The 23,729-nt window shown below is 38.6% G+C and overlaps 1 protein-coding gene and 5 non-coding genes across 7 annotated transcripts in view; 3 read left to right on the top strand and 3 right to left on the bottom strand.

Annotated features, from left to right (window-relative positions):
- Positions 1-1,494: 1,494 nt before the first annotated feature.
- LOC117805359 (ELKS/Rab6-interacting/CAST family member 1-like) overlaps positions 1,495-23,729 on the bottom strand; it is a 216,451-nt gene continuing 194,216 nt past the window's right edge. For both annotated transcript variants that reach the window (XM_034674050.1, XM_034674051.1), the window contains one exon: positions 1,495-3,882. In XM_034674050.1, the coding sequence (XP_034529941.1) occupies positions 3,745-3,882 (138 nt within the window). In that variant the 3' untranslated portion in view covers positions 1,495-3,744. The remainder of the gene's footprint in view (positions 3,883-23,729) is intronic.
- Positions 5,812-5,923, top strand: trnal-caa. Its single transcript has 2 exons — positions 5,812-5,849; positions 5,878-5,923. It is a non-coding gene; the product is annotated as a tRNA-Leu (tRNA).
- Positions 6,113-6,224, bottom strand: trnal-caa. Its single transcript has 2 exons — positions 6,187-6,224; positions 6,113-6,158 (listed from the first exon to the last, which is right to left on the bottom strand). It is a non-coding gene; the product is annotated as a tRNA-Leu (tRNA).
- On the top strand, positions 6,650-6,761 carry trnal-caa. Its single transcript has 2 exons — positions 6,650-6,687; positions 6,716-6,761. It is a non-coding gene; the product is annotated as a tRNA-Leu (tRNA).
- trnal-caa lies at positions 7,070-7,181 on the top strand. The gene is made up of 2 exons: positions 7,070-7,107; positions 7,136-7,181. It is a non-coding gene; the product is annotated as a tRNA-Leu (tRNA).
- Positions 7,370-7,481, bottom strand: trnal-caa. Its single transcript has 2 exons — positions 7,444-7,481; positions 7,370-7,415 (listed from the first exon to the last, which is right to left on the bottom strand). It is a non-coding gene; the product is annotated as a tRNA-Leu (tRNA).

The following is a 23,729-nucleotide window of genomic DNA, read 5'->3' as shown; positions in this document are numbered from 1 at the left end:
CAGCTATTCTGACCTCATTTTGATTACTCACTGATGTCCAGTGACTCCCTGTCAAAGCAACGGCATTTCCACATTTTGGTCGCTTTCTCTGTTTCTTTACAGGTCCTGTATATTTAAAAGTATTGACCTCTTGTGATGGTAAGGTATGACTGGTATCAACATGCCAACCTAAAGGCATGTTGTTACCAGTTGAAACCCTTATATGGGAGCCACAGGTCTGCATGATTCACACATTGCAAAATAGCTCCCTGGAAATGTTTCCAACTGAATATCATTTATTCTGACTTCTGATGCCTTGTGTTTGAAATGTGCTCAATTTTACTTCAACATTTTGTTCAATGATTGTTGGATATTTTCCCAATGTGAAATCAGTACTTTTAAGTTAAGAGTTGAATACTTCTTGCACCACTGCAATTTAGTCTGACACGGTTACAGAATAAGTGAAGTTTGGACCTGTCTCTATCAATAATTTAAATTGAGTTCAGCCTGATGGAAAAAACATCTGTTTGGATGAGTTCTTGGACGTTGAAGACAATAGTGGTTTGGCTGGACTGTGTGAGTGTGTGTGGTAAAGATGTGGAACAGGATGAGGCCTAGGCTTCAGAATAATGTCATTATTATGGGTGGATCGGAAAATAAACTGCAAGTGTCAAGATAGAGGCGGAGTTTGGTCTGGATGTGCGGGAGGCAGAGGTTAGAGATGGGATGGGTCGGAATTTAAACAAAGTGAATTATTTTTATCATTTGAACTAAAAAATTGACATAAGTTTTATTTATTAATTACTTTATTTATCTAGTTCAAATTGTAGTTACTTTTATTCTATTTTAAAGCATCTTATTTTCTTTTAATGGTTTAATAATTTAGTGTTTTATTATCTTAGAAATGTATTTTATTTTGGTGATTTTAACTTCCTGTGTTGAGTTTTAACATCTTATGTTTCCTCCAGTGTTTCCTCATTAAGATATCACGACAGCGTTTCCTCAGTTCTTTCAGCAACTTCTTTTTTTATTTTATTTTTTATTGTTTTTATTACTATTGTTGCATACATTGTGTTCTTCACCTTATGATTGGGGGGTGGGTTTGGGGTCAGGTCTGGGGGTGGGATCTTTTTCTTAATTTATTCTATTTTAGGTTGGTTTTTTTTACAGCACTTTGTGTTACAATGTCATTGTATGAAAAGCACTTTATAAATAAAGTCTGATTGATTGATAAAAACTCTCACACTACTAACAGACACTCATAGTAGATTCACCCAGTGAGAAGCTTGATATTTGTAACCCCAAGTGTCAAAGATCAAAATATAAAATGAGAGAAAGAAAACCACCACCTAAGGTGAAACTGCTCATACCTAACATGCATGGAGAGGGCTGAACAACCTTTGATGATGAATAACAAGTTTCTCCATCTTGAGGGGTCAAAATGAGGGACTGGAACCACAGACGCAGCTCTCACCTGTCAAATATCTCACCTGAAATGACACACAACACTTCCTCTTTTGCAATAAAACAAAAAGATAAATTCAAACTTTATTCCATTCTCTCTTTCCCAAATCGTATCCACGACAAAGTGACGGTGAGCCCCGGTCATCACAACTCCCAAAAGAAAAAACGTTTTTTTTTCAGTAAAAAACAGACACAATAAAACACTGGACTTTCAACACAAGCTTGTTCTGGATGGAGTTTCATTCCAAAATGAGAACAACTGAAATGCTTCAGGAAGTCTTTATAATCATTAAAGCTTTTAGTAACTTGAAACTGGTGACATTTGAAAAAAAAAAAAGCAAATGAAATGTAAATGGTTTAGATTGAAACTCCTCATTTACACCCATGTGGTTTTTTATAATACACAGCTAAAGTGCCTGTTAGAGGTTTATGACAAGGTAGAATCAGTTTCAGAATCCCTGTTTCTAGGCTGTTTGCCTGACATGTATTTCTGTGGAAAAAAAAACAGAAACAGAAAACAAAAAACGGAAAGAGGATCTTTCAGTTGCAAGTTGTAACAATGTGAACCTCCAGTGCTCTGTGCTGTTAGCGTTGAATTCATGCTAAGGCTGTCTGCGCTGAGGGAAACATGCATCAGTGTCATTTCCAACGCAAACAAGGGGAACAACTTCTCCGTCCCACAGAGATGCATGGAGCCCCTGAAGTCCCATAAGGTGATCACTATTTATGTTGTCCGCACAAGACAATGTATCTTGCAGGCATTGTCTTGTGCCATATGGAATTTTCTAGTGAGAACAAGTTATTTATCTTGTGCACAAAAAACAACCTGTTCCCACAATATAAATTATCTTGTGGGCCCAAGTTGTTATTTTGTGTGAACAAGATATCTTGTGGGCAACAAGTTATCTATTGTGTGTGCAAAAGTGAATTTCTTTTGCACAAAAGTTACTATCATGTGCACACAAGATGATTTTCTCATGCACACAAGATGTTCACTTGTGTGCACAAGATGAAAGTAGTTGTTTTTGCAGGACTTCAGCGGCTCTGCAGAGATGCTTGCAGGTGCAGTGTACATTCCCAACAACAGTCCTCTTTGTTGCAGAACATCTTTTTGGTGACTTTTCAATCACGCAGAAAACAAACAGACATATTGTGTCACATAAAAACCAATACATAACCATATTTTCAAATGAACAAGACTAAAGTTAATATATATTACCAAAGGCAAAGGCAAAAAATATATAGTTATTACTTTTTTTTTTAAATCTCTCTCCCTCCCAAAAAATAAACAAAAAATTTCAACACAGGAAAATCAGATAGTTCAGATTCCTCCACAGAAACTCTCACAGGATTGTCACAAAAGGGGTAAGTGAGGGATTATCTGATCTCTAATTTCAGTATGGACTGAGCAAGTCCTGTCTCCTCAAAACAAACTAAACATCTATACCGGTCTGTTTCTTAATAAAGGGAGTTTTGCGATTAGCGCCTTTCATCAGTAAAGAAAAACAAAGATCAGAAAGTGTCGTGTTCCCCTGATGAGAGCTGTACAATTTACACAACTATGTAGAGGTTACTGATGAGGGAAACTGCAAGTGAGGACGTTTCATCAGATATCAGACAAGAAAAAAAAAACAAGAAATGGAAAGAAATAAAGTGAAAGTGAAAAAGATAGCAGCAAATGACGTAAAGAATCAAAGGCAGCTGAAATAAACACTTTGATATCTGAACCAATCAAATCAAAATGTGGTAACAGCGTGTAAGTCTGGCATTAGATATTACCTGGAACGAGGGAAGTCACTGTCACCCCTTTTATACAGTTTGAAAATCTCCAGAATATAAGTGAATTCATGGTGAGTGACTGCTGATTGCCTGGGAGGACACAAGATAGCCACAGTCAAGTGTCACAGATGGTAAGTGCAGTGCAGGCTTCCTCTGTTTGTGGTAGTAAAGAACATACGTGTTTAATTTCTGACTAATTCCAATCACTCTTATACCAGCAGAGCGCTTTGAAGTGAAAAATGAACAGTTCTTCCCACAGCTGAGACAGTTTGTTCAAAACAACAGGGATTATCAACACAGTGGAAGTTAATTCTTTTAGTAATGATGTGATTTTTCCCCTCAGATCACCTTTCCCTTGTGTGAAAACGAAATGAGTGCAAGTTAAAGAGACAGTCTTCATCCTCATGTCCAACACCGTGATGCATCAGGGTTTTGTGTTGTTGTTTATGTGTTGTCTGACTTTGTGTGATGTAACATTTATTTATGTGTCTGTCAGTGTGTGTGTTTTTTTTCTTCCTTGTGTCAGCAGCTGTCCTCCAGAGCGTTGACAACTTGTTCCAAAATGTCGGGGCATCGGTCGGCGATCTGCTGCAGGACCTGGTTGGCGTACTCCTGGAGCTCCGCCCCCTCCCTCTCGCACAGCGCTAACTCTGCCTCCAACTGGAAGAGATGAACAGAAAGAGAAGGGAGACTTGAGACATGTTTCCCGAATGATTTGACACAAACAATCACATTTAGACTTAAAATTGGTGATAATGTTATCTCATTTTGGTACCTAAAACGTATGTGCTTTCTTGCAGGGTTAAGCTACAGGAGAAGATCAATGCTTGTTAGCCTAGCTTAGCATCCACACTGAAAAAGAGATAGCCAGCCTGGTTGGTGATAAGTCACAATTTTCTCACCCTACTTGTGGGTAAGAAAGTAATTAAGCTCATTTCAACACAAGAGGACCCACTCCTCTAATTTCCATTAAAATATCTTATTCCTTAAAGTCAATAAAGAGAAGCAAGAAGTACAAATCGGAAAAGATTTAAGAGTTTCTAAACCCAAACTCAAGTAAAGCAAACAAGCACAGGCAGATGTATCACATGGTTGATCAAGAAGCATGTTTAAGGTAACACACACACACACACACACACACACACACACACACACACACACACACACACACACACACACACACACACACACACACACACACACACACACACACACACACACACACACACACACACAGACACACTCTCTCACACACACACCAGTGCATATCATCCTCATCTGGAAACGCCGCGGTGTAGTTCTTTCTGCTCGTACAGAGTGGAAAGTTTCTGTGAGAGCGCGCTGATGTTATTTTCTTTGGCTGCAGCCGAGCTGAGCCGTCAAACCTAACTGACTTAATGACCAATACATCTGTATCAATAAGAGCCGCGCTCAAACAGTCATGTAACACAAGCCCACATTTATGTTGCTGAGCGAGTGTGTGTGAGTGTGTGTGTGCGTTGAGGTCTGGGTCAGATATTGGCTAAACATTTCCTCGTTAAGTCTTAACCTCTTCCCTCTGCTCTCATCTCTTAGCCAGCAAACCTCAGTGGTGTTTTATATCACAGAGGCTGTATTCATGTGTAAACTGCAGTGAGGGGTAATACTGTTGATGATTAAGGAAAGCTGCTCAATAAATAACACAAATAAAGCTTTTAATCCATATATTATAGTAATTTTATATTTATTAGAGAGTGTGTAACCATTGATTTAACAAGGCTCTAGTTATACAGATAGAGTAGGTACATTTTCACGTTATCTGGGTACACTATGTGTACTGATTTAATGGAAATCTAATGAGGATTCAGTATTTATATGATTGTAGATTTGTCATAGAAACGTGTGTTACAAACTATTTGTGATCATTTCTATAGTTGTGTATATAAACTACAAAAGAGGGGTCTACTTTTACATTTCTGAGCAATCTCAGAGCCCATCAGTGTTCAGTTTGATGCCTCTGGGTGCATAAGGCAACTTCGAAGGGCTTTCATTGCAGTCATCAGCTCAGGATGAAGGACTTCTAGCCATGACTTCCTTCGTGTACACTTTCATTATTTACACTCTGATTATTATTGAAATGAAGTTGGGATTAGTATCTACTTACAGACATAGATTTAAGCTAAATTGTCATCAGTATTCTGACGCTGGAAGCTGGGGTTGCATTACGGTGGTTTGTGTTTTTGTGCATCTGCAATAAAACAGGACTCTGATAATACTTGAATTACCATCCTTACCATGCTGCTATTGTTATTCCAAAGCCAAAATCCAGTCTCATGCCCATAGACTCTGGATCTGTTAATAGAGCTTTCAAAAGTTGTAATATAAGGTTTGCCCAGATTATCCAAATGCAGAAGTCCACAATCTGCACAGGTGAGACGTTTTGTTACTTAACTGTCTACTTGGAATTTGCCAGTTCCAGTGCAATATGATTGCTGAGTATAAATCTAATAAAATAACATATATAAACACTAGACAATGCTTTCAGAGACAACTGATTGATGTGACCTTTGAACTCACACATGTCACACATTTTTCTGCTGACCCACAGGTGTCAGGATGGCCGAGCGGTCTAAGGCGCCAGACTCAAGGACTGACTCCTTCCTGAGTTAAAGGGACTTCTGGTCTCCAGATGGAGGCGTGGGTTCAAATCCCACTCCTGACAACAAGTTTTACCTGAAGTTTCAATATGAAACGCATTGATTAAACAAGTTGAGCACAAAGAGTTTTAAAATAAAACTCAAAGGAACCTTAAGAAGTTACATGATTGGTTTTGGTCAATGAAATAGATGTCAACAATACCATTAATGTCAGGTTTTTTTTTTGGTCATTGTAAAATCTGCATGTCATTCTGTGTCAGGAGTGGGATTTGAACCCACGCCTCCATCTGGAGACCAGAAGTCCCTTTAACTCAGGAAGGAGTGAGTCCTTGAGTCTGGCGCCTTAGACCACTCGGCCATCCTGACTACCGACCAACATGGTTATTAAAATTAGGCTTGAAAAAAAAAAAGAATAATGAAACAATAGACAGAGAGAAAAAGCTGAATTTCTACTCAAACTAGTTTTCTTTTACAGTGAATATAAAAAATGATTATTTTTTTATCCTGAATCTTTTCTGCCACTTTTTGGGAAATGGTAATATTGAAGAAATCCTCTGTTGGTGATAAAAGTCACCAGAAAGGACAAATACAGTCATGATTACTATCCTGTAACAGTCCACTATTTTGAAAGTGACATTAAATTGATTGTCAGATTCAGTTGAGTGGCATGACACTCTAATGTTGACTTATAACTCACTTTGTGTCTTTGTTTTAAGACTTTTAAATAAGTAAAGTCACATCAAAAGATTCTGTCCACTAAAATCTTCACCAAGCTGTAAAAGCTTTTGGCAGTCAGGATGGCCGAGCGGTCTAAGGCGCCAGACTCAAGGACTGACTCCTTCCTGAGTTAAAGGGACTTCTGGTCTCCAGATGGAGGCGTGGGTTCAAATCCCACTCCTGACACAGATTTTACAGACTTGTTGCACTGAAGGAGGCCAAAGAAGTTTCTCCTTGATCTCTAAATGCGACAATCTAAAACCTGGACAAGAGACTCAAAAAGCTGGTAAATGAAGTATCTGTTTACGTTTTGATCAGGTGCTCATTTGAGAATAAACATGCTTACTGTCAGATATCAGACTTGGCTTTGAAATTACTTTTTCTGATATGTATGTTTGAGGCCTTGTTATTGTAAGAAGCAAAGCTGGTTTCAACTTTTCTTTCCCATTTCTCTCTTTAAAGGCTCTACAAGTTTGACAACATGTTGGTGAGTAGTCAGGATGGCCGAGCGGTCTAAGGCGCCAGACTCAAGGACTGACTCCTTCCTGAGTTAAAGGGACTTCTGGTCTCCAGATGGAGGCGTGGGTTCAAATCCCACTTCTGACAACAAGTTTTACCTGAAGTTTCAATATAAAACGCATTGATTAAACAAGTTGAGCACAAAGAGTTGTAAAATAAAACTCAAAGGAACCTTAAGAAGTTACATGATTGGTTTTGGTCAATGAAATAGATGTCAACAATACCATTAATGTCAGGTTTTTTTTTGGTCATTGTAAAATCTGCATGTCATTCTGTGTCAGGAGTGGGATTTGAACCCACGCCTCCATCTGGAGACCAGAAGTCCCTTTAACTCAGGAAGGAGTGAGTCCTTGAGTCTGGCGCCTTAGACCGCTCGGCCATCCTGACTACCGACCAACATGGTTATCAATATTAGGGTTGAAAAAAAAAAGAATAATGAAAAAATAGACAGAGAGAAAAAGCTAAATTTCTACTCACACAGGTTTTCTTTAACAGTGAACACAACATGATTATTTTTTGATCCTGAATCTTTTCTGTCACTTTTTGGAAAATGGTAATATTGAAGAAATCCTCTGTTGGTGATGCATTTTCATGCATACAGCTTTACCTTTGAAATAGCTGGTGTACAATCCTACTGATACTATGAATGGAAATCAGAACACTTTTGATACAGTCCTGTGTCTATAGTTAGAAGATAAATGTAGCTGTGCCTATTTTTGAATTAAAAGTCAAGGTTTCATGAATGTGCTGCTTCTGTTTTGACCAGTATTTAACATTCTTCCTGAAGAAAAAAATTAGGAGTAACAATGCTAAAAGGAAAATATTCTTGAAATTATATTAAGAAACATCAATTTTGTGATATTGATACAGGGATGTTAGTACAGCCCTTTGAATCTTTATGACATCTTCTTTGATTTGATATGTACAAAAAGGAAAAATATGGAAGACCTAGTATTTGCTCTGAATGCAAAGCATTTTTAGGAGGGTGATTGTGGAAAAAAGTTTAAAGTTATACAAATTAGACAGAGAGAAGGAGAGACAAAGCAGTTAAAGGAAATCATGAGGCTTATTTCTCTGCACATGTGTTTGTATATGCATAGCTTGGCACAATATGGTCCAACCTATAATCATACGTTGACACATTTTCCTGTATGTCAGTTTATGTGTGTTTGCAGGTAATTCAACTTAACGACTTTGCATTTCAGCTGCAATCCCCCAGAAAAACACGGCAGTAAAGATAAGGCTGTAAGACGACTGAGAGGAGATAAATGGTTTAGTGTGTGTGTGTGCTCTTTTGCTCTCTGACTCACACAGCCTTGACCTGCAGACACTTGAGAGGTGTTGGAACCCAAAAACAAATGGGTCAAATAAGGCCCTGATACCACCTTTACTTATAATTAGATCACTAATCATAATTAGAATAAAAATGTGTAACTGTTCAATCTTAATTAGGGCAATGTCTGCATATCACATAACTCTGTTGTTATGGGGTAGCCAGTTTTATAAGGAATCTGGCTCACATGGATCAATGTGCCTTATTAAGATAAATCAATTCCTTTATCATTTTCTTATAAAAACATAGTATAAGTCTCCAATTTTGCAAATGTCATTGTCTAATTTTAAACAAGACAAACTTTTGAATGTTGGTACTTTTCTTGATCATATTTTTTATTCACAACTTTAGCACATGTGGCTAAAATGATTGTATTACACTCATCACAGGCACCAATAACAAATCATAAAGTGGGTGATGGGATTCGACCTTGTGACTCCCGACACATCAGAGCAATGCTCATCACTGTTGGTCACCAAGCTCTACCTCAATCAACCACTTCAGTGTCCAAGAGCTTACTACCTTCGCAGTCAGATCTGCACAGCCTCAGTACCAGCACATGTGCAGTCTTCTATTCTTCTTCTTATTCAGTGGAGAATGTTTAAAACTGCTCTCTTTACAATGCCTCTGTACCCTCTTGTTAAAATGACACAGCCCATTAATCGCCATATTTTTTTTTTTTTTCTGAAAATTAAAGGCTGCTGAAATTACATCTGTGCTGAAACAAGATTCCAACAACCTCTGGAAAATTACTTTGAAGAGAAATACTACCACTATAGTCAATTTCATGCTCCTTTTAACCCCTAAAGTAAACAATTCAGGAAAAGTTACACAAAAAAATTGCGTTTCCTGAAACGTTAATGTCGTCACCGTAACTTAGCCTGTTAAAAACTGGCTGGACGCTCTGACATGAAATCACTCAGTTGTCAACCAAATTTCAATGTCAAAATCCCATTGCGTGCTCATAGGTACAGTCATCATGTGGCCTTAAGATTGACAACCACAGATTAAAATCACCTAATTGTAATAACTGACACAGTATGTCTTAGATTGGACGTGTAAAAAGTCATGCTGCAGTCAGTCGCTGAAACACAAGCCATAAGCATAGACTTCCCACAAAGGTTTTCATGTAGTGTAGTTAAAGTGACATGTTTAAAGGCTGCCTGTTTGCTCTAAAAGACCAAATCCTTCAATCACTACAGCTAACCTGCACGCTCAGAGGAAGGACGTCATAAGATTTTAATCCACCTAACTGTTAGTGTTTGTTTCTCTGTGTGTGTGCGTGTGTGTGTGTGTGTGCGTGTGTGTGTGTGTGTGTGTGTGTGTGTGCGTGCGTGCGTGCGTGCGTGCGTGCGTGTGTGTGTGTGTGTGTCTGTATGTGTGTGTGTGTGTGTCTGTGTGTGTGTGAATCCAGTTCCCCTGATAAGGCAGATAATGATCCATCACGATAATGGAGCTTTAATGGCTGCAGTAAAAATCATCTTCAACCAACCCAACCACACCACATACATACACACACACACACACACACACACACACACACACACACACACACACACAGACACTTAAACTGATAACCTGTGTGTCTGTGTGTGTGTGTGTGTGTGTGTGTGTGTGTGTGTGTGTGTGTGTGTGTGTGTGTGTGTGTGTGTGTTTATCTGGTGTGTGTGTGTGTTTGTGTGTATACATTGACCCCTTGACACACATTGCACTGTTTGAGCCCCTCGGCAGAGGAATGCTAATATGTTTTCTAAAGAAACCATAACTACACAGAGAGACATAGAGATGCAGATATTAACACAAACACATAGAGAGAGAGAGAGAGAGAGAGAGAGAGAGGAGAGAGAGAGAGAGAGAGAGAGAGAGAGGGAGAGAGAGAGAGAGAGAGAGAGAGAGAGAGAGAGAGAGAGAGATATGTACAGAAAGAGAAGATATTATCTAACTGCAGTACATTAGCCCTTCTTTAGCGGGTCATCTTCCTGCTGAGTTCAGTTAATGATTGTGAGTTCAGAGGTCTGTTCCAATCAAAGGACTGAGAAGTACCCTTAGCCTTGATTTCACAGTGGAATAATTAATTATATGCATATATATTGTATTAAGCAAATCATGAGGTTACTCAGAGCAAAAATCAAACACAGACAGTTTGACCTTAAAGCTACTATAAGGAGATTTTTGATGGTTATGAAACAGATTGAAATGAATGCTGATGCTTCTTTATGACCCCAAAAAAGCAAAACGACACCTTTGGAGACAAGATTTAATCTAGTAGATTATTATTTTTATGCCTTATTTTTAATGCCAGGGGGTAGGTGTCACATGAGCAGCCTCAAGAGACGGCCTTTGTTGACATTTTCCAAGCAAAGATTCACAACGAGTGGTGTATTTAACTGTGAAAGGACAGCAGCTGACTTACATGAGACAACAGTACTTAGACATGGACAGGCAAAGATAATCAATTAAGTAAGATGTACCATTTTGTCCACAGGGGGTGCCAAAATTGAACTATTTAAATGTTCCTCACACAATGGAAGAATGGATAATTGAAAAAGCTTTTCTCTTGAAGCTCCCACGCTTTGTTTTTCCTACAATCCCTAAAGAACCAACTCTCTAATTTTGAAAATATTCAATATTCAATTACTTTGGCAAACAAAAGAAAAGCTTCACCAGCTTTTTAATGCTCCATACTACAGACAATAACTGCATGACAGTCTGAACATACATCCGAGCAGGGATGGTATGTTGAAATAAATTAAAACCTGTGGTCAGAAAGTCAACTGTTTAAAAAAAAAAAAAGATACAAGACCAATTAAAATTTAAACCCAGCCAGCAGGCAGACGTGTGGGAAAGAGAAGGTAAGGGTCAAAAAGCAGAGGGAGTCTAGAGGGCAGAGTATGTTCTGGTAATCTATGGCAAAAGTGTATGAGGAGTAAAGATAAAATCAGGAGGTTTAAAAAGGCTCCAGACTCCTTAGTGAGGATATAGAAACACCATTAAGGGAGAGTGCTAGAAGCGAGGAGTGTTATAGACCTTTATTGACTTCCCTGTCTTTGTCTGTCTCCATTAAAACCATTTGAGTTCTTGCAGGCTTACATTATGTGCAGACTGCTTTATATGTTGGCTGCCTTTACTTTGCCAAACCCAAAAGTGCCTGAGTGCCCGAGCAGTGTGACAAAATGAGTGTGTGTGTGTGTATGTGTGTGTGTGTGTGTGTGTCATAGTCTGGTACAGTTGTAGTCCAGGCAGCTGAGCTAACGAGCTGCAAAGGGAATAGAGCTTGAGAAATTGTACCAAAAACTGCTCCTCCAGGACAAAAAAACCCCGGCTCTCTTTGAGAAATGGTTCAGCATCACTTGGTAATTTCATTTCAACTTGTTATTTAATCAGCTAAATTGGCTGTAGAAACATATTCATATTTACAGGCCCAGCCTCTGGGAGCAGTTGGTTCGGAGGGGACAGAGGATTAAAGGCCCATTTGAATCTGGGAGCCTCTCCACAATCGACTACAAGTCCCCATCCTGCATTTTATTAAAGTCTGGGAAATCAAATCTATTAGTTTAATTATATAAACGTTCACTTTAGTGACTACCAGTGCACTTGAAACTACAAATAGAGGTGGAGTAGTAAATGTGAGAGTGGTAACCATTGTGGAATACTCTCACAGAGTTTATAAAGCATATAAAAAAAAAAAACTTTAACTGGTCCTTCAGGAGTGACTATACAAAGCAGGACTTACAGCACTAATGGCTGCAGAAATAAACATCAGAAACAGACTGCAGCATTGACTGTGTGTAGGTGTAACCTCCCTGCAGACCGGTCTGAAATATACACGTAATTTCATTCAATCTGATTCACAGTGTTAAGGTTGTATACATGTTTTTTTTTAAGGTTTAGTTTGCTTATTCAGATGGTAATGATGATCTGCAACTTATCTAAAAACAACAACAAGGACTCAAAAATGTATCTATTTCAGCTTGAACTACCTGTAGGTAGGTACTACATGAATCTTCACATAAACCGAGCTGAAAGTCTGTGGAGAGTGATCCTTTTTGGAGCAATAGTGAGGAAAATACTTTTTTTCTAATCCAGGACAGATTTTTTTGTGCCCTCCTATTTTGCAGGAACTTCAGTAGATCCTTTTATGTCAACAGCAAACTGAAACTTAAAACTTAAAACAAAAGAAAAAATACACTTGTGAAACAAATTGTTAATAATTTTGAATAATTATTTTTTTCCAAACTGTCATTTAACCTTTTTAGGAACGTTTGAAAATGTTAGAAACCTTCTTTGAAAATTCTTGAAAACTTTGTGAATTTTTGGTTACTTTTGGTGGAGCTTCATGGAGACTTTCAGGAACATTGATTAATTTCTGTCAGAATTTCTCAAAATGTGAATTTTTTTTATTATTATTATTTCATTAGAAATTTCCAAAAAACCTTCATCCAAATTTTCAGGACATTTATAAAAACAACATTGTAAGTCAAAACAGCTACTTGAGAAGCCTGTGAGAAAATGTTGCTATACATCTTTCTGTATTAACATGCTTTGCAAAAACATGTCCGACAAACGTAAATGTTGGATATGAATATGACAAACCTTTTCATTATTTAAGGTTTGTGAGTCATTTTTTGCCCAAGTTATTTGTCTCAGACTAGAAGTTGTTATCCATGAAAGTTGGCCTAGACACATATTTGCACTGATTTACATTTTGTTTTTCAGTATCAATGCAGTTTTCCACATTATGTCTTAAAGCTTTTGAAGACACTAAAGTTGGAAGAAAAAACTTCCTAACTTGAGCAATGGGATTATTCCAGGATCATGTGACTACAGTGTTAGTGTGTCTGATTTCTTGTGATGTCTTGAGCTGAGGCAGGTGTGCTGGAGTCAGAGCAGAGTTCTTCCAGCTGCATTCTTTCCTGTAATCAAGACTCCTACAAAGACTGCTCGGCCACACTGTCCGTGCCAGATCGCGGGTTCCTGTTCAGTCAGTTTTTAATTTCCAGCCCCTCTTATTTGAATTTGCTCATCGTTAATTTACCTTCAACTAATTCTGTTTCTCCTCTGCTGTGGACACCTGCTTGGCTTTGTTACATCCATGTTCACCCTTTCCTTTCTGGTCTCATAACTTCATCCCTCAAACCCTGCAATAAACATTCAAGTTAATTAACCCAGATTTTCCTGTGTGTCACGCACTCTGGATAACAGGCCTATCTTAAGATTTTTTTACTTTAATGTGGTTTTGGTCACCATATTCCGTCAGGAAAAACGGGAAGAATACAGTTTGTATGTTGAATTGTTCCTCTTTGTGATGTTGAAGTTCATACTATGTTGTTGAAGACATATTCATTTATGGCACAAATTATGGGAGGCAAACTGTAAAGCTATCTCCTTATAAATAATTAAACATCTTTTATAAATTAATGAAATATAAAACTGAAGGCAGACTGCTAAGAGACTGTTGTTTGCATAATATAGCGATTATATAAGACATTAATAAATAATGTAATTTCCTTTAAGGAAGCAATAACCTTCATATTGCCATTTAAAATACATTTTCAAATACATGAATATGAAGAAGTCAGATAAAATAATATTATGAGGGCCGTTGGTTTAACTCAGTAGGCCTCCAAGTAAAGCGGCTTCAGTCCTCGTTGCATAGGTCAAAGGTTTGAATGCTATTTGGTGAATATCATTCTCTACGCTTACTCCTCACGTTTCCTCTCTCTATACCTGATTTATCAAATAGAGACAAAAAGTACCAAATTAAAGAAAAGAAAAAAGATGAAGGTGACCAACTTTGTACTTCCGCAATACTCACAAATAAGGACCTTTTTAACATTATTTTTTAATTCTGCATTTTGATTTTCTACCTAGCTTAAAACGTTTCCTCTTTTCTACAACACACTGTACTACAATCAAATAATCTAAAAAAAAGAGTTTGAAATACTAAATATTTGGCTACATAATACAGTGTAGCATTATGTCTTGCACTTGAGAATGTGTCACACTAACTAATCTACCAAAATGTATTCAAAGTTTATTACCCGACTGTGTTGAATAATTCATTCTGATTGGTCAAAACTAGGGATGTTCATTTTAAGTATTTTCCGTGATCGATTTTTGGAAATGTTAACAATCAATTTTTGATTAATCAATAAAAAAACAAAACTTTATTATTCTTTTGTCAAAAACAATGCCAAATATGTTTTTCCCCCTAAATTATATTTTTGTACAGCAACAAAATGCATATAACTGACTGTATTAAATATGGGTGTACAACATGTTTAACACAGATTATCAACGAACAGGCTCATAAAAACATTCTCCACAGACATAATCTTATAAAGTAAAGGCTCATAATACTAACAGAAACGTACTTCAGACTCACAGTGTCCAGTTTTCTGTCTACTCGTTCTTATTGAGAAAAATAAGCGTGTGTACGTGGTCAGGTGTCAGCCGGGAGTGCAACTGGGTCATAATCAGCAGCATCAGAAAAGCCCAGACGGCTCTGATGTTGCTGTTCTGCAAACAAAGCCTATTAGCAATTCCCACCAGTCTGTCGTCTTTGTATCTAAAGGTGGGAAATGTCCTGTTTAAAGCTGTCAACCTTTGTGTTTGTGTCATTGTTGGCAGCAGTTTTGTATTGATCCTCTTTTAAAAAGCGCACGTGGAGACCTGACGCACAGCCGCAGCCGCCAGCTGAGCGTCTCCGCTGTGCGCAATACGTTTAACAGCTGATCCACTTTGAAACATACTTTAAACTTAAAACACCTCCCTGATAGATGAGTGTAATATGAGACCATATGATGTTTGTTACACGTGACGGAAAATTGAAAACAAAAATCTGTGTTTCGTGGAATTTCTTAACAATCAATTCATCGATAATCGATGCAACGACAGGGATAAACTGATCACATGTCATATACAATCAATCGGCGGAAAGAGGTCTGGTGCATTTCACCTCAGCCTGTTGGCACTGTGGCAAACATGTTGGTTGACGTTAGCAAGTAGGGGTGACAAAACCCCTCTGCTTTACTACAGGGTCCAGCTCTACTTGAGATTCTAATTCACAAAACCATCTGTTAACACACTCTCTTACTTGTAAAAGTAACTGGGATTTCAGGGATTTTATGAGATAAAGTCCTCCAGAAGCAGAAAAACGAACTTGAACTTGCTCAACATCTACAGAAAAAAATGGAAGTTTGGTTTCTACAGTGCCTACCATTGTGAAATAACAACTTCATATAGCGATGAGAGAAGGGTCAGAGTGTAAAGCATGACTCTTGTTTGTTAACTCAAGTTTCTGACCTTCACCTGTTGTCACCATTACTAACCTGTCTTGCAGACAACAGAGCGCAGGATGAAAGAAGGTGAAATAGAAATGCACAGACTGAAGTGCGAGGAAGAGAAAGAAGAGGCAGGTTGATAAAGAGTGACTGACAACAGCAAAGGACAGAGGAGCTGTGAAAAATGGAGAAAGACTGGCCAAGACAGAAAGATTTACAAGGACAGAGGAAGAAGTAAGGGAGAAGGAAAGGACAGAAATAAAGAGGAGAGGGAGGAGAGAGTGATAACCAAAGACAGAGGGAAAGATTTAAGAAGAAGGACAGAAAAGAAGACAAATGCATGTAGAAAAAAAAAAAAAAAAGAGGTCGGCTGGTAAAGCCATTAAGCCTGGCTTCAATAAATCTGCATAAAAATCCAGCAGTTAGTCTGTAATGACCAGTGAAGGCCTCTGTGTGAGTGTGTGGCTGTGAAACACTGAGGGTCTGACATGTGTGTTGGTGCGTCTGACTGTCTCTCCTTTTGTCTGTGTTTGAGTACGTGTGTGTGTATGTGTGTGTGTGTGTGTGTGTGTGTGTGTGTGTGTGTGTGTGTGTGTGTCTCTAATGGATGTTAAGGACCTCTGTGTCATATTAAGAGAGAAAACAATCATCCTTGGAGCAGGAAGCAGAGCTGCCTAATGAAAGCCTAGAGAGACCCCAGACCACAGCGCAGCATAAATGGATGGGTCTGAATCTCTGCTACACAATCCACCCCCCAAACCCCTGTACTCCACCGACTGTATCCTCTGTCTCCACTCCACAGCCTCTTTTACACAAAAACACTCAACCAGGTAAAAGACTATTTTTGAGAGGGTTGGCTCTGATGCAAGTCTCAGCAAAGTCAAATGTCTTGGCAAGAAAACTGGAAGTCTTTATCAAGCAGGGACCGAGCTCTCCCAATACAGAGCAGGGGAAATGAAATATTTACCACCCAAGGGCTGTCTGAAACTAGTACATGTTGTTGTTAGAGCATTATAAAAAGTGATATATATTTTTTATTTCCAGAGTGAAGTAAAGTTCCGGTTTTAGGTGATACATTTTTTAAGTATTGTCAAATCTTAAAGCAGACAAGTCAAGTTTTTGTGAATCAAGACTTATTCAGGAATACGTATCTAAAAATAAAAACTGTGGCAGGAGGTGCATCCATTCATAATAATAACAAAAGCCTTTCAGATGGGATGGCTTTACGAGTGATTAAGACCCAACTCCTCAAAGTTGTTGATTCAATTTATCAGTCCAAGCACACTCTCATTTTCTTGTTCAAATACCTGCAAATATAAACTCCCTTAGGGCACATTCTCACTGGAGCTCACTGGAGCAAGGGCAGGGGTTCCCAGACTTTACCATGCCAAGGCCCCCCAAAAAGCATTAGCCTCTGGCCGGGGACCCCCTTTGCAAACCCACAGACAATGCTTCAAAATATGTAAAGAAACATCAACTTTTAGAATGTATTTTCTTACTTTTATTCACTTTTCAATAATTATTACATTTGTTTAGCATAGGAAATAATCGTGTTGTAGATTCTATTTTTTTCCCTTCCCTCCAATTTTTTGAGGCCCCCCTTGCGTCCCCTGGTGGCCCCCACTTTGAAAACCACTGCGCTAAGGGACTAAAGTTGTCCATCAGCATTTCCTCTTTCCTCATTAGTGACTCTTAAATCTGTTTAAAAATGCTCAGTATGCTTCAAATTTGCTTTAATTTAAAAGCAATTTACAAAGAAAATGTAAAATGAATTGATAGCAATTGTGTCGTAGCATCAGAAGCAGCTCTAGACCCTGAAACTGTACCTTGAAAGAACAAGAGTGAATTGTTCTCTTCTATGTGGACCTTTGCCAATTCTTGTCCCTTCTTAATTTTGATTGGTCGGTGATAAGGAGTGACACTGACGAGCATCAAAATATGAACTATTTTCAACTTAGAGCACTGTGAGAGCAGTGACACAAAACTGCTGGAGTTGAGGGTGTTTTTTTTTTAACTTGGGACGCTGGGCACAGAAAATGCTAAACTGCATTGGTTTTGAATAGAAAAAAGGAGCTGCCCGCACAAGAAGGCATTTACAGACACAGGCCCTTATTGCTAAAAGAAATGCAATTTTTATTGTTAGAGTTTTTCAGGGACCCAAGTATCGACGACAGCCTCCTGACTTCTCACAGACAAACTTAACAAACAATTTCAATTGTTTAAAGAATAAACCAAATACAGCAGTTTTACTTTAAAACAGGGGTCACTATTTCTTTCACATGTCCAAAGCTTAATGCTGCCGTAAGGGGTGTGGCTATTTCTGTATTCATGTAGCTGTGTATTGCATCATTAACAGTAAGAGATTGCGAGCCTCTTCTCCAATTTTATATCATTGGTGTATATTTTGATATGTGTGTCCATGTATGCACCCATGTAGATGTATATACATGTATGCTTATGTGTTTCTATGGGTATGTGTATGTATGCACTTATGCAGGCGTGCCTGTGCTTATACATGTCCGTGCAGGCAGATCCATGTGGGTATAGATAATGAACTACTTATTTCTAGATGAGGTTTTGGTCATTCTTTTCTCTTTTCTCTTCAATGGTTGTGATAGGTTGGTACAGTTGTTTTTGATTTCAGTGATATATCATGAACCCTGACTTTACATCCTGATGTTGGGGGGGTGGGACTAGGGAGGGTGGAGGGTGGGGGATGTCCAATTATTCCACGACCACTCAATTGAGTATAATATGTAACTGAGAATGTGAGAAAAACACAAATAAAGTCTATACAACAAAACTGGGGTCCCTTTGATGCCATAAATTAGAAATAACATTAACCTGATTTTTATTTCCAAGAAAAGTCACTGGAAATGTTTGAATAATCTGCCAAACATTTATGGAAAACTGGCAAATGGGCATCCGACATGTAAAATGCGATAATGATGTAGGCCAAATAGGTAAAGCTTTATACTCGACAACCAATTCCAATTGGACTAACAAAATGTGAGTTTCGAGTCTCTGTTAAAAGTAATCACCATCTTTCTTACTGTATCCTTTAGCTTTGTCATTCTTTATTTCTGTTCTTGGTTGATGATGATATGTTGTGTTTTCAGATGTTTGTTCTGGATCAATTCAGCTTAATTTATAGTTTTTCACTACAACTAAAGTCTGCACAAGATTTTCCAGGCAAAGCATAATCACCACAAACAATACAGAGAAAGCAGTGGGCTGACAAATTGTTATCAAGCACCAACAGAACAATGGCATCTCCAGGATTTTATCATTCCTCTCTGTCACGCAAACCTACTCACACAGACTATCAAAATAAGAGTAATACCACTCTTTTTATCATCACTGGGTAAGCTCCCCATTCTAAGACACACACACAGCTGGACTGCAACGATTAAAACACTGGAGTCAGCCTTCACACTATCTGCTGTAGAGTTGATGTTTCAGCTCCGCCTCTTCCTGTTTTTGTATCCCCTGTCAATCAAAATTCGCCCAATCAGTGACCTTAAACCCACATACAGACGTAGAAGCACACAAGGCAGACACCAATATTTCTTTGCAGCCTGCCAGTCAGTGAAGAGGGCATCAGTTTGGTAAGGGGCATCAGGCTGCAGAGCTGAAATAACATTGATTGCATTAATCTAAAAACTAAAGGGTTGCTAAAAAAACTTGAACGTTTCACACATTTTTGGCCGTTTGTTTTGTGCAGAAGTAATTAAGAGAATTTGTCAAGTCTGTTGTTAAATCTATGAAATAAAGTAAAAGCAGGGGCTTTTGTACTATCATTCTCAGTGTTTGTATTTCCACATAATGGCCCAACTGTGCTGTTTTTCTCCTCTTCATTAAAATTAAATGATCACTCTTAGATCTTTATCACTTTAAATCTGTTTCAAAGTGTTTCTAAATCAGGCAGGATTCAAAGAGCTTAAAGTCAATGAGGCCACAGCAGAGAACTGCTGTTGTTTTTCTACAGTGAAAGTTTGTTTAAAAGTCATTTTATTATATTTAGATGGTTGAAAACAAGCCCTGGAGACCAGTTGTATAACCTCAGTAATGTATGTACGGAGAGCCAAGGAGAAATTATGTACTTGGTGATTACCATGGAACAACAATGACATTTGAAGTCTGAAATTGTACTGAATTTTCCTTCATTAAAGTGACCTGAAGAGTTGTAAATATGTGGAGTCTGTTTCCTCTGAGGGTTCTCCAGTTTGAGTTGGCTCACAAACGCTTGCCGTCACTCACTAGGAGCCGCTTTAGATTTAACAGATAGCGGGTCATGGGCTGAAAATTCATACTGGATTCATAAGAGCAGCGATATAATGTCCGGCTCAGCCAATAACACTTCATAGGTTTTTTCAGATAACCAAACACACAAATGTACACGCATGAAACTTAAATCCACACTGTTGTACTTTAACATACACAAAATGTATAAAATAAACCCTTCAGCTTTTTCTGCATAATGAAATATATACAGAGAGACAAAAACACATGTCTATTATTATAACTTCACACTTAAGGCCAGTGAGGGGGAGAGACTTCCTGTGTGTATGTGTGTGTGTCTCTGTGTGTGTGTGTGTGTCTCTCTCTGTGTGTGTGTGTGTGTGTGTGTGTGTAGTAGTAGTATGATGCCAGTTCTCTTCAGTTCTCATTAGAGACGTCACTGAGCCATAGAGGTTATTATTATGAGTATGGCACAGAAAACAGGTCTTTTAGTAAAACCTCACATTTGGAATCGGTGTTACTTTTGTAGTTCAGCCGAGGTTAAACAGAGACATGGGAACGAATACACAGGGACCGACAACCGAAAAAGGAACTGCAGCAAATCCATTATTTGAATGCGTACCTTTCGTTAAGAGCTCCCACACTGTTTAATGGGGCTCAGCTCTGGTTAGACATGACCATGTAAAGGCTTACTGAAAGTTGTATTATTCCAGTCTACTTTCACTGAGGTCATTCCAGGCTACTGTAAGTACAGCAAACAAACAAGGAAGAAGACAGTTGGAAGATTTTGGTACGTCCACCATTTTGACAAATATATCGACAGCAATATAATCTACTATAAATGCTGCCGACTTGTCTCTCTCAACACGGGACTTCCACTAGATCCGTGTCCTGTCAGTCTCCGATCCGCTGCAGGACCACCGGACAGCTGGAGTCATGTGATAGAGGTTTTCCCACAGTAATCACTGAATCATGGATTCTCCTCCTCTTCTCCTCATCCATGTTGTCTTTGCCTCTGAAAACCTCTGACCTGTTGACTCCTGGCCTGCCTCCACTCTAAATGACATCTTTTTGTCATAGTTAAGTTAAAAACGATCTAACAATAACACAGAGTGTTTTATTCTGAAAATTAACTGGGTTTTTATTTTGTTTTGGTGCCTGAATTCCTGTCCCACTCCATCTGCTCTGTGCTGAATTGATGCGTCGTGCTCCGGCATCCGGCAAAAATAGAAGTCTTGCGTATCTGATCCGTTGTGTTCCGACCTACCGGATCAGAGACGCAGCCGGAAAGCAATGGAGCGGATCCAGTGGAAGTTAACACATTGACTCGAATGGAAACCTATCAGATCCGAAGCTGTGACGGATCTGGTGGAATTTGGCCTTAAGATGGACTGATGCGAAGTGGAGAAAAATTCATGTGGTCTTACAAATCAAAATTTGCCATTCTTTTTGGAAATCATGGACACCACATCCTCTGCTCTAAAGAGAGGAGGTACCACCCGGCTTGTTTTCAGAGCACAGTTCTAAAGCCAGCATCCCTGATGGTATGGGGATGCATAAGTGCTTATGGCTTGGCTAGTTTACACATCTGGGAAGGCACTTAATAATGCTAAACAATATACACGGGTTTTGGAGCAAGATATGCTGCCATCCAAACACTGGCTTTTTCAGGGAAGACCTTGTTTAATACACTAAGAGGATGCTAAACTACATTTTGCATGTATTACAACAGCATGGCTCAGTAGTAGAAGAGTCAGGGTGCTAAACTGGCCTGCTATGAAAATAAAACTTTTCAGTTTCAACGTTTGACATCTTTGTAAACCATCCACTTCTGTTTTTATCAACATTTTATAAAGGGTCTCAACTCCTGTGGAATTGGGGCTGTGATAGATATGGTCTACACTAAGTTCACCAATTTAGTGTATTAGCATGCTTACATTTGCTAACAAGCACAGGGTGCAGCTCTAGTTAATGAGAAATTCCTCCCAAGAAAGATTTCAAGGCTAACTATCTACTAGCTGAAAACAGAAAATGTCCTTGAAACCACAAAAGTCAACCAAGTGGTTGTGCCAGAGGAACATTTTGAGCTCTAAAGTCATTAGAAAACATTATCAATAAAACACGAGTTTCAATGTCATGCCAATCCATTGAGTATTTATAGAAGTGTTTCACAAGGTAAGTGAGAACTTTAACCTAATTGTAAAACAGAAATATAAGGAATGGAATCATCAAAGTTATTAGGATTATTCTAAATGCATAAAGGACCAAAATTAATTTCTTAGTCATCTAAAGATTAGTTAGATATTTCACTTTGAGCCAGTATGGTGCTCTGCTGCAATGCTGTCTCTAAAGCCATAAGATTACTTCAGTTTGGGACTTCGGAGTACATTTCTGAGGTTACATCTGAACCTGAATAAATATTATATATCAGAATTAAGCAAGATTTGTTTAAAAGGCTCTCAAACCAGGCCCCATGATGGACCGAAACATTATAACATGCATTTTGCTTAAATTCAGCGATCTGATGCAGTGCTTTGTTTGTTTACTTAAGATATTATCTTTTATTTAGCAGTCTTTTGTTTGTATTTTTCAAATATTTTTGCTGTTGAGGTACCACCCAAAGCACATTGAGAAAACAACACTTTAAAAATAAGACACTTCTTGTTTTTATGTTTTGAAAGTGTATCGATAGTTGTTTTGTATTTTTTAAACATCAAATCCTAACAAATACATTGTGTGTATCTTTTTTTTATATTTGCACATTTGCATATTTGCATTATTTTAAATCCAGCTTACAGTTTCCGTGTACAGAAGCATGATTGATTTTCCTTTTAGCACAAAAAAGCAGGGAGTTAGTCCTGTGAAGCCAGAAACTGGCTCTTTCATAGTTTCTTGCTCTTAATGCAACCAGTTATCTGAAGAGGGAGTTGCCCAGTTGATAAACCCTAAAGACTGGTTTGTTCTCACCCACCACCCTTTTCCTCAAACATTAGACAGGCTTCTTTTTTGGCTCTAACTCCAGCTTAGCAGAGCAGTATTGGTAAAATGTTTAATCTGGTTACAGAAGCTGACTCCAGTGGTCTTTCATGATTGTTATACCTTGATGTTAATGCATGTGTGGGCGTGATATTCGTAGGTTCCTCTGTGTGTGTTTGTGTGTCTGACCATGTGTGTTTTACATGCTATTTTAGTATGATCCTAATGGCTTTACAGAGTGCCAGGCATTTTAACAGAGCCAGGGAGAGGCTTGTAAAACACACATGCACTCACCACAAGACAGAGGAGCGAGGCTGGCACACTGGAACATGGCCGTCTGGAGGGAGTCTGTGTGTGAGCGCGTGTGTGCGCATTAAGAGGGTCAGCCAGGGTGATGGTGACACATGATGAAGGAAAATGAGAAACACGGGCCTGAATGAAAGACGGGCAGTGTGCGTCTGGCGATTGTGTGTAGGCAGGGTCGGGGTCTAACGCAGACTTGTGGCGCCAAGTGGCACAGCCCGGGTACAAGTGGGTTTGGACCGAGAGGCAAGGAGAGGCAAAAGATTCAGACTGTGATGTTGTTAAGGGAAACATCTCACTAAAAACAGAGAGGAAAAAGTGAAAATAAACTCCTTGCATTTAAAACTCCCTTGCCCTTACATCTACACTGACATTAGGCAAGTAAGAGAATGGTTTACGGTCCTTTAGAGACTTTCAGAGAAATATAAGGTTCACATCATCCTTTACAAAAAGGAGAAACAAATACCAGAGGGACAAAGATACTTGAAAGTGATGTCA

Source organism: Notolabrus celidotus, chromosome 21 (genome assembly GCF_009762535.1).
Source record: "Notolabrus celidotus isolate fNotCel1 chromosome 21, fNotCel1.pri, whole genome shotgun sequence".
Taxonomy (NCBI): domain Eukaryota; kingdom Metazoa; phylum Chordata; class Actinopteri; order Labriformes; family Labridae; genus Notolabrus; species Notolabrus celidotus.
The sequence above is the reverse complement of the archived record's forward strand: the minus strand, read 5'-3'. Positions and strand labels throughout refer to the sequence as shown.